We start from the raw sequence: 13,417 nt of genomic DNA, 5'->3' as shown, positions 1-13,417 counted from the left end.
TTTTTCTTCCTCTTTGAGGCGCAGAACTCATCTCGTACCTCCAACCCCTTTGCTCTAACTCGTGTCCAGAACGGAGCAGCGGCCAGATCCCTGGGAATCCAACTCGAGTACGAGGGAAAACCATCTAGAAGCTGTCAAATGAGATAAGTATTGAGTTCTCAACCGAATCCCCCATTTTATCTGGAGCCAAATCCAGTCCCGCTCGTCTGCTCGACCCGCCGCCGCCAGCCCCGCTCCCGCCCCCTTCTCTGCGCACCCCCTGCGACCTGTCGTGGGCCCATGGAAGAGAGCCATCTCCCATCGCCCTGCATCTCCCATCGCCCTGCACAGCGCCCTCCCCCCCACCGCCGCCAGCTACGCCCTCTTTTTCTCCGCGCCCCCTCCCCCCGCGCTCCGCCATCTTCGCGCCCTGCCCGGCGCTCCTTCGAGGGCCCATGGAGGTTAGCCCGCCGAAAACACCGCCAGCCCCGCCCTCCGGCTCCTCCGCGCCCCCTAGCCATCCGCCTTCTCCGCGCCCCGCCCGGCGCCCCATCGTGGGCCCATGGAGGTTTGCCCGCTGCTAGCACCGCCGAAAACACCGCCAGCCCCGCCCTCCAGCTCCTCCGCGCCCCCTATAAGTATTTTGCTGCTTGTTCCTTTCCATCTACAAGTGACGACGACAACAACGAACGCGGTAAGCGCGATCCCTCTCGAAGTGCATTATACCACTTTAATCGTGAGCCTCAGTGATCAACATTTCAACCTGGACTGCGAGGAAGGCGAGGACTGTAAGGAGGACGAGAAGCAGGAAGGCGAGGTCGGCGAGGAGGACGCCAAGGTGCAGGTTCGGCATTGTCCACTCCGCCGTCGAAGGTGACACTGAGGTAAGGCGCTTCATTTACCCCTTCGAATTTTGTGGCCGTCTCTGGTCTTACCGGATTCAGATGATTCCGATCTTTTGAACTTGTTTGATCTTTTTGACTTCCATCATTTCTGTCACACAAGAGATGCAATTCTTCAGCACACATACTTTTCCTGTAAATCACATTTATGATTTGGTACTAAACTAACATTTCTTGTTGATCTACTAAATCGTATTTGAGTTGCTCAGTTGACTTGTCACACACCAAGCTGTTGATTTGTTTATGATTCGGTGTAGTAGCCAGTACCTAGGAAAATCATGATTTGCATGATATTTTACATGTTTAGGTTTGACTTTTTTTAGTTCCTGGCCTCCTGGGTGTCCTCGATCTTTCCCTACCTTGATTTCAGTCTCACCACATGAACGTTATCAAGAGCTAGCTGCAAGATTGCTATAAGAACTTAACGCAATTTTCTGTTATGCTTCCCATCCTTTGTCAACAACACTAAGATTTAATATTGTGACCAATGATAGACCTATATATATGCTGCTTGCTAGCTATTCCAGCTCCAATATGCGTTAACTTCTGGGACTTCCTAGCTTCTCCGCGAAAGAAGGGATTCTGAAATCACAATCACTATTTCCTGAAAGGATGTTTTGATTTGGTTCCTGTCATTGCTTCTGTGGGTTGACTACAATCAATTTTGGAAGATTCTTCTAATCTTGTACAATTAAGAGTCGTTATAGAAATAATTAATTTTCCCCTTACTAAGTTCAAGTGTTTCATCAGACTCAGTTTGAAATACATCTGAAATCCCTTTACTAAGTTCAAATGTTGCTGATTTTATCTTCCCATGACCATGGCGATGACATGTTTTACAATTTCCAAGGCAAAAGGTCTAATATCTGTTCGTTGGGGTGCTGATTTCACTGCTTTGTAGAATCATTTAATTACAGGATGATGTTATGGTACTTAAAATAATGCAATGCATTGTGTTAATAAATATCATCTTAATATACAGTGTTGCATGGCTTCCGCATTATACACAGAATCTTCTTCTTTTTTCACTGATATGTAGTTGTAGTATTTTCATTGTACTGCACCATTCATTCATTATGTTCGTTAGTAGTTATGATTGTCCCAGATCATGCTTTATTTTGGTACTACCAATGGGTAAATTCTTTATTTTTTTACCCATTGTTATGTTTTAACATGCCAACTTAGATGTGTGGTCCAATTGAGGGTCCTCACATTAACTGTTACTGTCATTTTTTGCAAGAAAAACAAAAGAAAATGGTTGATGGGTAGGAAATTGTTATGCTGCCCATCCTTTGTCAACAACACTAAGATTTAATACTGGGACCAATGATACACCTGTATATGCTGCTTGCTAGCTATTCCAGCTCCAATATGCGTTAACTTCCTAGCTTCTCCACGAAAGAAGGGATTCTGAAATCACAATCACTATTTCTTGAAAAGGATAAGCACTTGGATAGCATCTTTAAACCCTGGCATTTACTGTTTTTTGTTTTCTCTTTTATTTGGAAAAAGGAAACAACTTGTGTTTAGATCAAGTTGCACCCAATATCAGTATATCACCTTGGTGAGAGTAGCCTAGCCATCCCTCGTCGTGGAATTTGCGGTGTTGCACTGTTGACCATGATGTCCACCTAGAGGTGCTAAGAGCTGGCTTATGTTGCTTTTTGGGTTGTTTTGAATAGTAATACTGATAAACTTACATTTTGTTTTGGTTTCTGTCATTGCTTCTGTGGGTTGATTACAATCAATTTAGGAAGATTCTTCTAATCTTGTACAATTAAGAGTCGTTACAGATACAATTAATTTTCCCCTTACTAAGTTCAAGTGTTTCATCAGACTCAGTTTGAAATACATCTGAAATCCCTTTACTAAGTTCAAATGTTGTTTATTTTATCTTCCCATGACCATGGCGATGACATGTTTTACAATTTCCAAGGCAATAGGTCTAATATCTGTTCGTTGGGGTGCTGATTTCAGTCCTTTGTAGAATCATTTAATTACAGGATGATGTTATGGTACTTAAAATAATGCAATGCATTGTGTTAATATATATCTTCTTAATATACAGTGTTGCATGGCTTCCGCATTATACACAGAATCTTCTCCTTTTTTTCACTGATATGTAGTTGCAGTATTTTCATTGTACTGCACCATTCATTCATTATGTTCATTAGTAGTTATGATTGTCCCAGATCATGCTTTATTTTGGTACTACCAATGGGCAAATTCTTTATTTTTTTACCCATTGTTATGTTTTAACATGCCAACTTAGATGTGTGGTCCAATTGAGGGTCCTCACATTAACTGTCATGTTAATGGTTGATGGGTAGGAAATTATCATGTTAGTTGGTCAAAGGACAGCAAATGATGGTGTCAGGATATGCAAGCCGGTGCCTGGGGATCTCAGCAGCTGGGCAGTGACTGTCATAATTCATTATCGCTTAGAAAATTAGTTCCACATCGGATCCTGCCAAATTTTTTTCCCCAGGGCAGGTTTATCCTCTCTAGGTGACTCAATGGTCTGCCTGTATATTTGGGGATGGCAATAAGGTCATGGGGGAGCAATTAGAGTAGGAATGCATGTTCTGTCTTGCATTGATGAAACTTGAAAAACCAAATACAAAGATCAAATATTATACTGCGCCCCAATAGAAGTCGCTATTACTTATGCATTTGCTGTTACACAAGGGAATTATTTGCTTTACTTGTGATGCTCACTTGTTCTTTCAGGTTAGGATGAGACCATTGAAGCGTAAGAGAGTTGAAGCTCCACGGGTCCCAATGCTCGAGGACGTGCATCCTTACACCACGTGGAGCATGTGTGTCCGAGTGTACCACAAATTCCACGCGGAGAGGTTCGCTGTTGGCAGGAAGAGGCTCAGCATGGTGTTACTGGATGAGAAGGTAGTACTTATGTGCACATTTAATTTCAGCTGCAATAAATAATATTTTAATCAAAGTTAGATTGTCACAATCTATCTATTTTTTTAGGGTAAGAAAATGGCAGTTGTCATATATGATGATGAGGTGGATCGTTTTGAGCCATTACTTGCAGAGGGGCGGGTATATTATGTGTGGCGGATGTCCGCAGAACCAGTTATGAGAAATCAAGACTATATGTTTGCAGATAGTCACTTTGTGTGTCGTTTCACATCAGTGACAGTAGTTAATGAGATAAGAAATGTGAACGAGCAATTTATCCCATTATTTCCACCGTTTATGCCTTTTGACAAAGTTTGGCAGTTCACTCTAGACAATGATATGTATGTTGGTAAGTGCTTTACTTTCTTTTTATACCTTCCAAATGTTGTTTTTAACAAAAGTCTTATTATTATTTTTATGTTCAAATGCTAGATGTCATTGGCATGGTTATGTATGTGAGTTCTATGGGGCACAAGTACAGTTTCTACAACCGAAAGGTCCCACTGAGAAATATTGTTCTGATGGACAGCAGGTATCTAATTCAAAGTTCTTACATTTGTATTCTAAAATAGTGAGATTCTGAAATCGTAATTGTTTTTGCAGCTATAATATTGTGAAGTTAGTTGTATGGGATAAGTTAGTGACTGATAACCTAAGTACCTGGGAGAAAATCGCAGAGGAGCGTGCTATTATTGTGGCCACGATGTTAAGTGCAAAGCGCGACGGTAAGTCCGTAAGTGCATGCATTATTCTATTCCTTATCAAAAATGAGATAATAAATTTACCTAATACATTGTTATTCTATCTTCAATAAATTAGACCATAGCCTGCACACTACGGATTTTAGTAGGGTCTACTTTGATCCGGATATCGCAGTTGCGCATGAATTACGGCGAAGGTAATCGGAAGTTTGATTGTGGCTATATTGTTATTTGGTCGATGTGCCATATTAATTACTTGCAAATAATTATGTAGGATCAATAATGAGCTCAGCGGGCCACCCTCTCCATGAGTCAAAGAAGATGAACTATGGTCATGGTGCAAAACTGGAGTCTTAGCATAATAGGACTATGTTTTGATTAAGCGTCGATCTTGTACATGGTGCAGAACCAGTACTCAATAAAGTAGTATAGATTGTCAAAGCTGAGGTTAGGGGAAGATGATTTTTGTACCAAAGTTTAGTCATTCTACTACTGGATCATATAGACGCTGAAATCTTTAGTCATTCTTTTTTATATTGAGAAAGCATATGGAACCTCGTGTCAATGAACAGAAGCCTTTTCTACTACTGGATCATACATATTAAGTTTTAAATAGTCTTGCTGCTTAAGTAGGATCTTATCAGCTGGATCGGTGGTGTACAATGGGGAGGAATGAATGTGTAATCACCTGAACTCTGAATCTGGAGTATTGAGCGTGTCGCTGGAAGGATTCTCTCCTTCTCCCTTGCACAGGATATGTGATGTTGATTAGTTTTGGGCATTTGTGCACTTGAATTTTACTGATTCATTTAATCAGCATGGTCATGGAGATATTCTTTTGGTATACTGAATGAACAGTTATCAACCTAGCAATGTTCAAGAGCTCAGAAATGGCAATGTATTTGGTTCAAGAGCTCAGAAATGGCAATGTAATTGCTTCACAATATTCATTGTCTCATCCAGGAATATGTACATTATTTTTTGGTGTGCTTTTTTAACACTAAATTCTATAGTTAAACTACAGTTGTGCCTTACTGGGACAGTGACAGCAGCACTATCTACTTAAGACCAGGACACCAATTACAAGACGAAGCTCTGTACAATTAAAGCTGGTCTGAACATTTTGCGTAAGAGTTTCTTCCAAAAGCTTCATGGCATCAGTAGAGCCTGATCTTTGTGTTATGTGCTGCTGGCATAGAGGGCAGCATTCCATATCGCAAGTCTGCAAACACATACATGTTATCAAACTAGAATGCAGATTGCAGAACAGGAAATGTGTAGCGAAAACATTGAGTATAGTTGACGAAAGGTTTTTGCACCTGATGTCCACATCCAAATGCGAGGTCCTTCGATTTATACATGCAAATGGGGCACAGCTGCAGATAAAAACTGTCAAGCTTCTTAGTTTGTAATCCAGAGAGAACAGAGGTTTAGCACATATTACATAGGTATAAATAGAAACTCACCTGGAACACCCTTTGTTCCAGGATTTGAAAGTCATTAGTATGGCCACAACATGCAATTATGTGTCCAAGTAAATAGCAAGCTTACGACTATTATATTTTGCAGATCAAATGGAACATATGAAGGTACAGGTGAACTGAGAAAAGGTCAAATTTGACTAGGTATTGTGGTCGACAAGGGAAGTTAAAGCAACAAAATGCAAGGGCCTGATATCATCAAACTAATAACATGGGAAAGCCTGGAAAATCAAATTTTCAGTGTCGCAGTTTAACTTTGCATTTGGGCATTAAATGATTGCGGATGGTGAAAATAAGAAAGATATACGTACAAGTCTGTCCTCTAAAGCACTTTCTGATGCATAGGTGTCAGATTTCCTTGTGGTTGTAGGCTCTTGCTGTTTGAAGCTCTCATACCGTTGTTGAAAGCCACTTGTTTGTTGGTCAAAGCCACTAGAACGTGAATCTTATACTCTATTCGCGGCTATATACACGCGCGTACACACGGGCCACGTCACCCCGGCCTTTTCCGCCGTCCGATCGCCATCGCGGGCGTGTACGCGCTCGGACTGGCTCCGCGCGGGTCTCCCTACCGCGGCGGCTCTGGTGCGAGACACGCGTCTTCCTCCCGTTCGACGTCGCCTCTGAGGAGCTTCGCGACGCGCCACCGCCGGGCAGCAGCACGGCGCGTCCCACGTGGCGCCCATGCGCGAGTACAGCACGGTGACTCTCGAGCTCTCTCGGTCCGCCTGCCATCCGAGCCCTCATCACCTCGATTTTGCGCAGGTTCGCCGTTTGTTCCTCGGCTGAGAATCGAGTGTTCTGCCGCTGCCGTAGCGCTCGCTCCGCCGCCTCCCGAACCATCCCGAGCTCTGAGCCATCCCGCGCGCTCATCCTGCGTTCCCGAGTCGTCCTCCCGAGGGCCCTCCAACGCTGCTTGCACACGTGTGCTCGCGAAGGCTCCCGAAGGAAGAGGCACCATGCCGCGCCATAGTAAGGCCGCCTGAGCCATCCCTCGCGCCCCCTCCCCCCTGCGCTCGTTGGTCCTTTCCTTTCCCTCCTCTTCCGCCGCCCGCACCGGTCCGCCGCCGACCAGGGCGCGACGCAGGTGAATCGAGGAGACCGAAGCAAGAATCCCCAAGAAAACAACCCAAATCCAAGCAACGATTGAGGAATCCGTACATTGAGGTAAATATTTCAGTTTGGTCTATCCCCCCCCCCCCCAATTCTTCCATGTTTAGATCTAACTGATTTAGGAGCTAGCACGGCTCGTGATCCTTTCTTCCCCCAGCTGCCCTGCTCCTTCACCCTCTTCTTTCCCTCCTCCTCCGCTGCCCGTGCCAGTCCGCCGACGACCAGGGCGCCCCGCAGGTGAATCGAGGACACATAAGGAAAAGTCCCCAAGAAAACAACCCAAATCCAAGCAGCGAATGAGGAATCTGTAGATCCACTAACGCTGCTTGAGTCCCCAGCTACCACTGGTATCAGCTAGCTTCAGCATCACCGTCGTCTTGGTAAGTAATGAGCTTTTGTTTAAACCCGACCAGGGAATTATATCTATCAAATGTTGATCGATTAATTTTTGCAGCATCATATAAGGATAAACTAATGCAGCTGAGGTCTAAGCGGAAGACATGGGCGTGACAGGAGCTCAACTCGTGTTCTGTTTTCTGTCCAGTCATTCTCCCTTCACAGAACTGTGATTGTTTTTAACTTTTGTACAGCGTGGCTTGCCTGGATGGTGTCAAGACCCCGAACACCAGTTGAGTGATGTGGGAGATGGGGATGTCAATCAAGAATGTGATCCTGGAAACATGGACGATATGTATGGTGGCGTGACAGTCAATTCTGAGATTGATTCTTTGCCTGATCCAAAGGACCAAGTATCCTTCTCGATCATAGTCTCCAAACCCTGCTATATATATATACTCTTAAGGGTTGTAATCTGTAGTCCTACCATCTACTTTTCCTAATGCTTGGTTAAGTCAAGAGATTGCTATAGTTTATCATCCCAAGGTAGTAATGTTTAGTTTTAGCATCACAGGTTACCTGGCTGAAGTTGGAATTGTGCCGATTGCTAGAGGAGAGAAGATCATCTGTTCTCAGGTTTATTTATTCCTTTCCAGATGTAAGCATCTTATAGATTGCTGAAGTTGGAATTTTATCATAGATTGCTGGAACCATCTTATACGAGATTGCACTTTTAAATTTCTCCACAGACTCCAAGCATTCATATAACTATTCTTATGATTATGACAACACACCGTCGGGATATAATTCGAGATATGCTAGAAATACATATTCCAGTTATAACGCGAGGTACGCGCCTTCTTCAGAGAACAATGTGTAGTCAAAAATACATATTCTTAGTAGAATGGTATTATTCATCTTTTTGTTCAATTGCCTTCAGTAAACTTTGGAAGAAATTATTTTCATAGGATTATTTTTTCTCAAAAGGAACCCAACAAGAGCTGTATTGTTGCATTCTGTTCATTAGTGTCATGGCATTAAACTATATGGAGATTATATGCTTTTTTGCTATATTCAGCTTCGTATTTTGGCATTTTGCTTCAGAACCTTCAGGAGCATAGGGCATTTACTAGAGCCCTGCACAAAATCTCCTCTTTGAGTATTGTGAACTTGAGATTGGAAGTACACCAATTTATTGTTATGGTTTTGTACTGTTACAGGTGACTGAAGCTTTGGCACAAGTAGGTCTTGAATCTTCAAATCTTATTGTAGGCATTGATTTTACAAAGAGCAATGAATGGATAGGTTAGCAGATGATCTTCCCTCCTTTTGACTTTCGATACATACTTGTGCTTCTTTATATTTGCTTTGTGCTGCGCTGGTGCCTATTACTCACTAAGCTACCAGACTATTTCTTATCTATTTCGTGTTGCATCAAGGTGGCTCTTAAAAATATTTTATCAAAAAATTAAAACAATATCAGATTTAAAATTTGTAGAAAATAGTCATTTACCGCTACTGATATCTAGCTCCTTATAATACCAATTTGTTACCTACTTAACTAACATAATGGTTCCTCTATTACACGAATACCATGACTATCTTCCGCTTTCAAGACCCAGGATATTTCAAATATTATCTGCAATGTTCAACTATATATCTGAAACTCTAATCGTTGTTTAATTAAAACATATTATATCATGCTATGTTGACCTATCTAAATAGTATATTTACGATTTATGTTTTTATGTCGAGGGTTAGCTTAGTGCAGGCAACACACATTTTCCTCCTTGCACTTTAGTGTTCTTGCCAATTCAATGTGCAAATGTGGCCACATAATGATGAACGAGAGATAAGAATTCCTTGATTTCGACAAGGTTAGGACATAGTTTTGAATTTATAAGCAGTCCTGTAATGCTTGCTTCATTAGTTGCATCTTTTTTGTGGTATGCTTAGTTCTAGGTTTTGAATCATTTCTTTTTTAGTTTCAGCTAAAAAGACCTAATGACACATACAGGATCGCTGGGCATTTTGCTCTATAAAGAAGGCAGCTTGAATCCAAATATTATGGCAAACCATGATTAACCTGTGCACAATTTTTCCAACTAATGCCTTTGTATGTTATTCTTCTTTAGCGACGGCACTTCAAGTGTGAATATGATTCATACCGTTAAGAAAATTCATCTGTCAGTTCTTTCTCATTTGGCATCGTCTTTATCTTATTTCTTAGTGAATGTATGAAGGGCTCGATGTTATTTGTGCACCATTGTGAACACTCTGTATCCAGTATTACAATCATCAGTTCATTGCAATCTGAATCATCATTATATGTGGGAGCTTTCTGATACATGCAATTGGTTGGTCCTGAGAGAAAAACTGTTCAAATACTTACTGGCGCATTCAATTCAGCTTAACTGTGTTACAGCCACTCTGTGTTGCTTGTAATAATAGGAAATGGGCAAGCAAGAGGACTAAAAATATAGATAATCCTGCAAGATATAGTACTATGCACTAATTAATCTAGATTATCAGACGAGTAAGCATGATGATAGGGAATGCTGCTGAATTCCTCCCCTTTGTTGCTGCAATTTCTTATGTGCCCATATTTCTCCTCTTTTGTTGGTGCTTCTTTTGTGCACCCATTAGTTCTGACATAAGTGGGTTGGAAATTTTATGAGAAAGTTCTACAACGTAGAATCCTTGAACATTGAACTTAACTTGGTCTCTGTTCACGGTTCTTTTAGCCGGACTGGTTCAGCGTTGCCTGTGCATTGTTTTTTACCTTTTCTTTTAGGAGAAAAGAGTTATATGCGGCTGTTATTGTTCGACCTTTTAGTCATATATAAAATAATGAACTTATTTGATAAAAAATATGCATTTTTAAATCCAGGTCCTTGCCACCAAATGTGAGGAGCTTCCGTCGAATGGGATGATGTTAATATATCTTTCAGCTGCAGGTTTGTGCCCCAGTTTTTTTTACTAAATGTTGTCAGTTATCTATGCTGTATCGGGAGGACATTCCAGTAAACATTCAAATATTTTTCAGGTGAGGTGGGAACTTCTGGATTTTGTCTTGATACAGGCGAGAAGGTTGTCAGCAACTTTAGTAAGTTTGATATATCCAATACTAGCCGTACAGGTTCAAAGGAAGACAATGAACCGGGCCTTTGGTTAGATTGCCGTGAAACTGAAGGTATTATTTTGATGCTGAGTTCACGAGATTACCTTGATAGTTTCTTATGCATAACAGATCTGTTTTGAAGGCTTAGAGTTGATTGAAGTTTTCTTTTTGCAGACTTGAATTATATTCTTCTTAGTAAGAAGTATATTGTTTCTGACATGTTCGAAACATCTAGGTTCAAACTCCATATACCCTTGTGATCTAATCCCATTTACAAGAAGACCCCTCTTTTTGGTGGTTGACAGTAGCGTCAGCTATGCATTCAAGGCAGGTTTGTTTAATCCTTTTACCCTTCCTAGTCCCGAGCAACCACTACTATAATTCTGGGCAGTGAGGGCTGGGGACTTTTTCTTTCCCTCTTGTGAGTGGACTATCCACATTGTTGTAATTGTTGGCCATTCACTGGTAGACAGATCTATAGTTGCTTGAATTCAATATAGGAATATGGTTTATGCTACATCGTTTGCCTTATCTTGCTTAGACAGATCGATCATGCACATCACTTGATTGTTTCCTTCCATATATTCATCGAAATTTGCAACAATTGTTTTAATAAAATTTGTGACCTTGAGTGCTGTAGTGCGTTCCATTCTGTATGAGTATATCCACAGTTTTTGTATTTGTTTTGGCTTATGTGGAATATTGAGATGATTCCTCAAAACTGGAAAGACTAAATTGATACCTTTATAGCTCTTATCATTGAACTACTAAATAACATAATATGCCTTCCTCTCATATGTTCTTTGTATCAATATGGATTAAATATTTGTGTTGCAGAACCCATTTAAGTTTTTGGCTTTCTTCAGCGGCTCCTTTTATCATTTAGGTGTTGCTATAGGTTTAATTCTTAAAGTACACATGCTTTGCCTATATTTTTCAAAGCCCCCTTCTGCAGGCGGTGCGAGAGGGCGCGCCGGTCTCCACTAGTAAACACCAGAACTTACTTCTTTGCATGGATTTTGAGATGAGACCAAAATCCATATAGAAGAATCCAATTTTTAAAGTGTAAAACACAAGAACCATCTTTTGGCCAACAGCTACAATTTTCCCTCCGGCTCACCTCCTTCCTTATCGTCTTCGCCGTCGGATACTCCCTTTGCATCCTGTCATCGTCAACCTAGCCATCACCAAAGCCATCTCGCCGCGTACCTCACCGCCTCCACCGCTATGTCCGAGTCGAACAAGGACCAGTGCGGCTGTTGCGAGCTACGCATCCAAATCTGTGCCGCCACCCTGGTCGGCTTCGCCTTCGCGCGCGCACCCACAGAGTGGCATTCCGAACTACTGCTGAAGGGCACCCGCGTATCGACAGCCGCTATTTGCGCGTCCGGGAAAGGCGGGGCGGCAGCCGAGGTGCGTCGAATGCGCAACCTCCTCATCATGGCCGGTCCCTTCGCCTTCATCCCGCCACAGCGGCTTCCGTGGCGCCCCTCCCCCATCAATCCTCATGTGGCCGGGATCATCCACGCGTCGCACCCCTACCATTGTTCAGGCATGGCCGCACGCAGCCTGCTGCTCGTTTCGGGACTAGGCACAGCCGGGCGCCCATGCTGATCCTCCCATCATGGCGGCGCTGGGTGTAGGAGACGACGATGTGCCACGGAGGGGTGGTCCATCGACGACCAGATGCGGGGCGGGACGAGCGGACGAGGCACTGCTGGCGATGTGGAAGGTGCGCATAGCGCATCGCTTCCAATGGGGAAGGTGGAGGGCGGCGGTGCCGGTGGGGGAGGTGGCGGCTTGCACGGGATGAGTGGACACACGGCGGGAGGCCGAGCGCACTAGGGGCGGCGCGATGGCGAATGGAGAGGGAGAGTGGATTAGGGATCGAGCTCGGGAGGCCGAACTCACTAGGGGCGACGCGATGGGGAATGGAGAGGGAAAGTGGATTTGGGATCGAGCTCGGGAGGCCGAGCTCACTAGGGGCGGTGCGATGGAATGGATAGGAAGAGGTCGATCGGGATTGGAACGATCCTTCACGCAATATCAAGAAGTTTCCCGTCGCAAGAGATCCGATCCAGTACATCTGATCGTTCATTCGGAATCGAAGGGCTCTGGCGCTCCAGCCAATCAGTATAAATATGGTGTACTAGGTTCTTTACAACAGATGTTGGGAATACGCGGTGGCGGCGCACACGGCACGGCAGGGAGCACCTCCACCGCCAAAATTCGTCGAATCGCCGGCGCTGACGCCCTGCTGCGAGCACGGAGCATATCTTCGACATCGCTTTGGTGCGTTTTAACATTAGTTCGGCTGTTTGAGTGTTTGTTAATTAAGAAATAACTAGAATAGATTAGTTCGGCCGTTTGTTTGCTTTTGCATGGTTACATTTTTGAACGTGAATTTCTTTAAGCAAGGCACGGGCACAGCCGCAATTCCGCACGGGCTTCATCGATAGCCAGTTAGCACATGCACATGTGTGACTGCAAATCCGCAAGAATCCAACTAGCCAAAGCCAAGATTGAACAAGTCTGAACAGGTAAATAAATTGATCTATTTACAGCTACTAATCTCAGTATGCTTTGATAGCTGGTTAGCTAGGATTAATTACATTAGGTATTCATTTGTTGTGATGCGAATCGTAGTGACATTCAGACAGATAATTGATTCCACTGGTATCAAAAGTTAATTAAATTGGCATCCGTAACCAGATAATTGATTCCGCTTTATGAATCATGATAGTTCAGGATGCGAACAAGACTAAACGATATGATTAAGCCGCTTTATGCAATGAGCTGACAGTTAGACCACATAACCTATTCTGCATTGTATTCAAAAGCATGTTTGAGTCCTAAAATAAA

The 13,417-nt window shown here is 43.0% G+C and overlaps 3 protein-coding genes and 1 long non-coding RNA gene across 19 annotated transcripts; 3 read left to right on the top strand and 1 right to left on the bottom strand.

Moving 5' to 3' along the window:
- The window catches only part of LOC133899014 (uncharacterized), a 30,100-nt gene that overhangs the window by 12,854 nt on the left and 3,829 nt on the right, over positions 1-13,417 (top strand).
- Positions 351-5,133, top strand: LOC133899016 (replication protein A 70 kDa DNA-binding subunit B-like). Of its 2 annotated transcripts, none has more exons than XM_062339894.1 (8): positions 351-673; positions 759-863; positions 3,612-3,785; positions 3,873-4,152; positions 4,236-4,335; positions 4,407-4,528; positions 4,630-4,701; positions 4,779-5,133. In XM_062339894.1, the coding sequence occupies exons 1-8, from the start codon at positions 542-544 to the stop codon at positions 4,859-4,861; spliced, it is 1,068 nt and encodes a 355-aa protein (XP_062195878.1). In that variant the 5' UTR covers positions 351-541; the 3' UTR covers positions 4,862-5,133. The 2 variants fall into 2 exon arrangements, with proteins under 2 accessions (XP_062195878.1, XP_062195879.1); XM_062339895.1 differs by having other exon boundaries at positions 4,623-4,701.
- LOC133899019 (uncharacterized) lies at positions 5,452-12,561 on the bottom strand. The gene is made up of 3 exons (XR_009906300.1): positions 11,676-12,561; positions 5,824-6,417; positions 5,452-5,726 (listed from the first exon to the last, which is right to left on the bottom strand). It is a non-coding gene; the product is annotated as an uncharacterized LOC133899019 (long non-coding RNA).
- On the top strand, positions 6,497-11,191 carry LOC133899017 (uncharacterized). 16 transcript variants are annotated; one of them, XR_009906295.1, is made up of 9 exons: positions 6,501-7,152; positions 7,256-7,478; positions 7,553-7,847; positions 8,001-8,092; positions 8,184-8,283; positions 8,655-8,739; positions 10,325-10,391; positions 10,481-10,627; positions 10,730-11,191. XR_009906295.1 is itself a non-coding variant. In XM_062339901.1 (8 exons), the coding sequence occupies exons 4-8, from the start codon at positions 7,779-7,781 to the stop codon at positions 10,934-10,936; spliced, it is 531 nt and encodes a 176-aa protein (XP_062195885.1). In that variant the 5' UTR covers positions 6,498-6,677; positions 6,751-7,152; positions 7,256-7,478; positions 7,553-7,778; the 3' UTR covers positions 10,937-11,191. The 16 variants fall into 16 exon arrangements, 10 of the variants coding, with proteins under 10 accessions (XP_062195881.1, XP_062195883.1, XP_062195885.1 ...); XR_009906294.1 differs by having other exon boundaries at positions 6,503-7,152; positions 8,009-8,092; XM_062339901.1 differs by lacking the exons at positions 8,184-8,283; positions 10,325-10,391 and having other exon boundaries at positions 6,498-6,677; positions 6,751-7,152; positions 8,009-8,092; positions 10,791-11,191.

The sequence above is a fragment of the Phragmites australis genome, chromosome 18 (assembly GCF_958298935.1).
Source record: "Phragmites australis chromosome 18, lpPhrAust1.1, whole genome shotgun sequence".
Lineage (NCBI taxonomy): Eukaryota > Viridiplantae > Streptophyta > Magnoliopsida > Poales > Poaceae > Phragmites > Phragmites australis.
The sequence above is the reverse complement of the archived record's forward strand: the minus strand, read 5'-3'. Positions and strand labels throughout refer to the sequence as shown.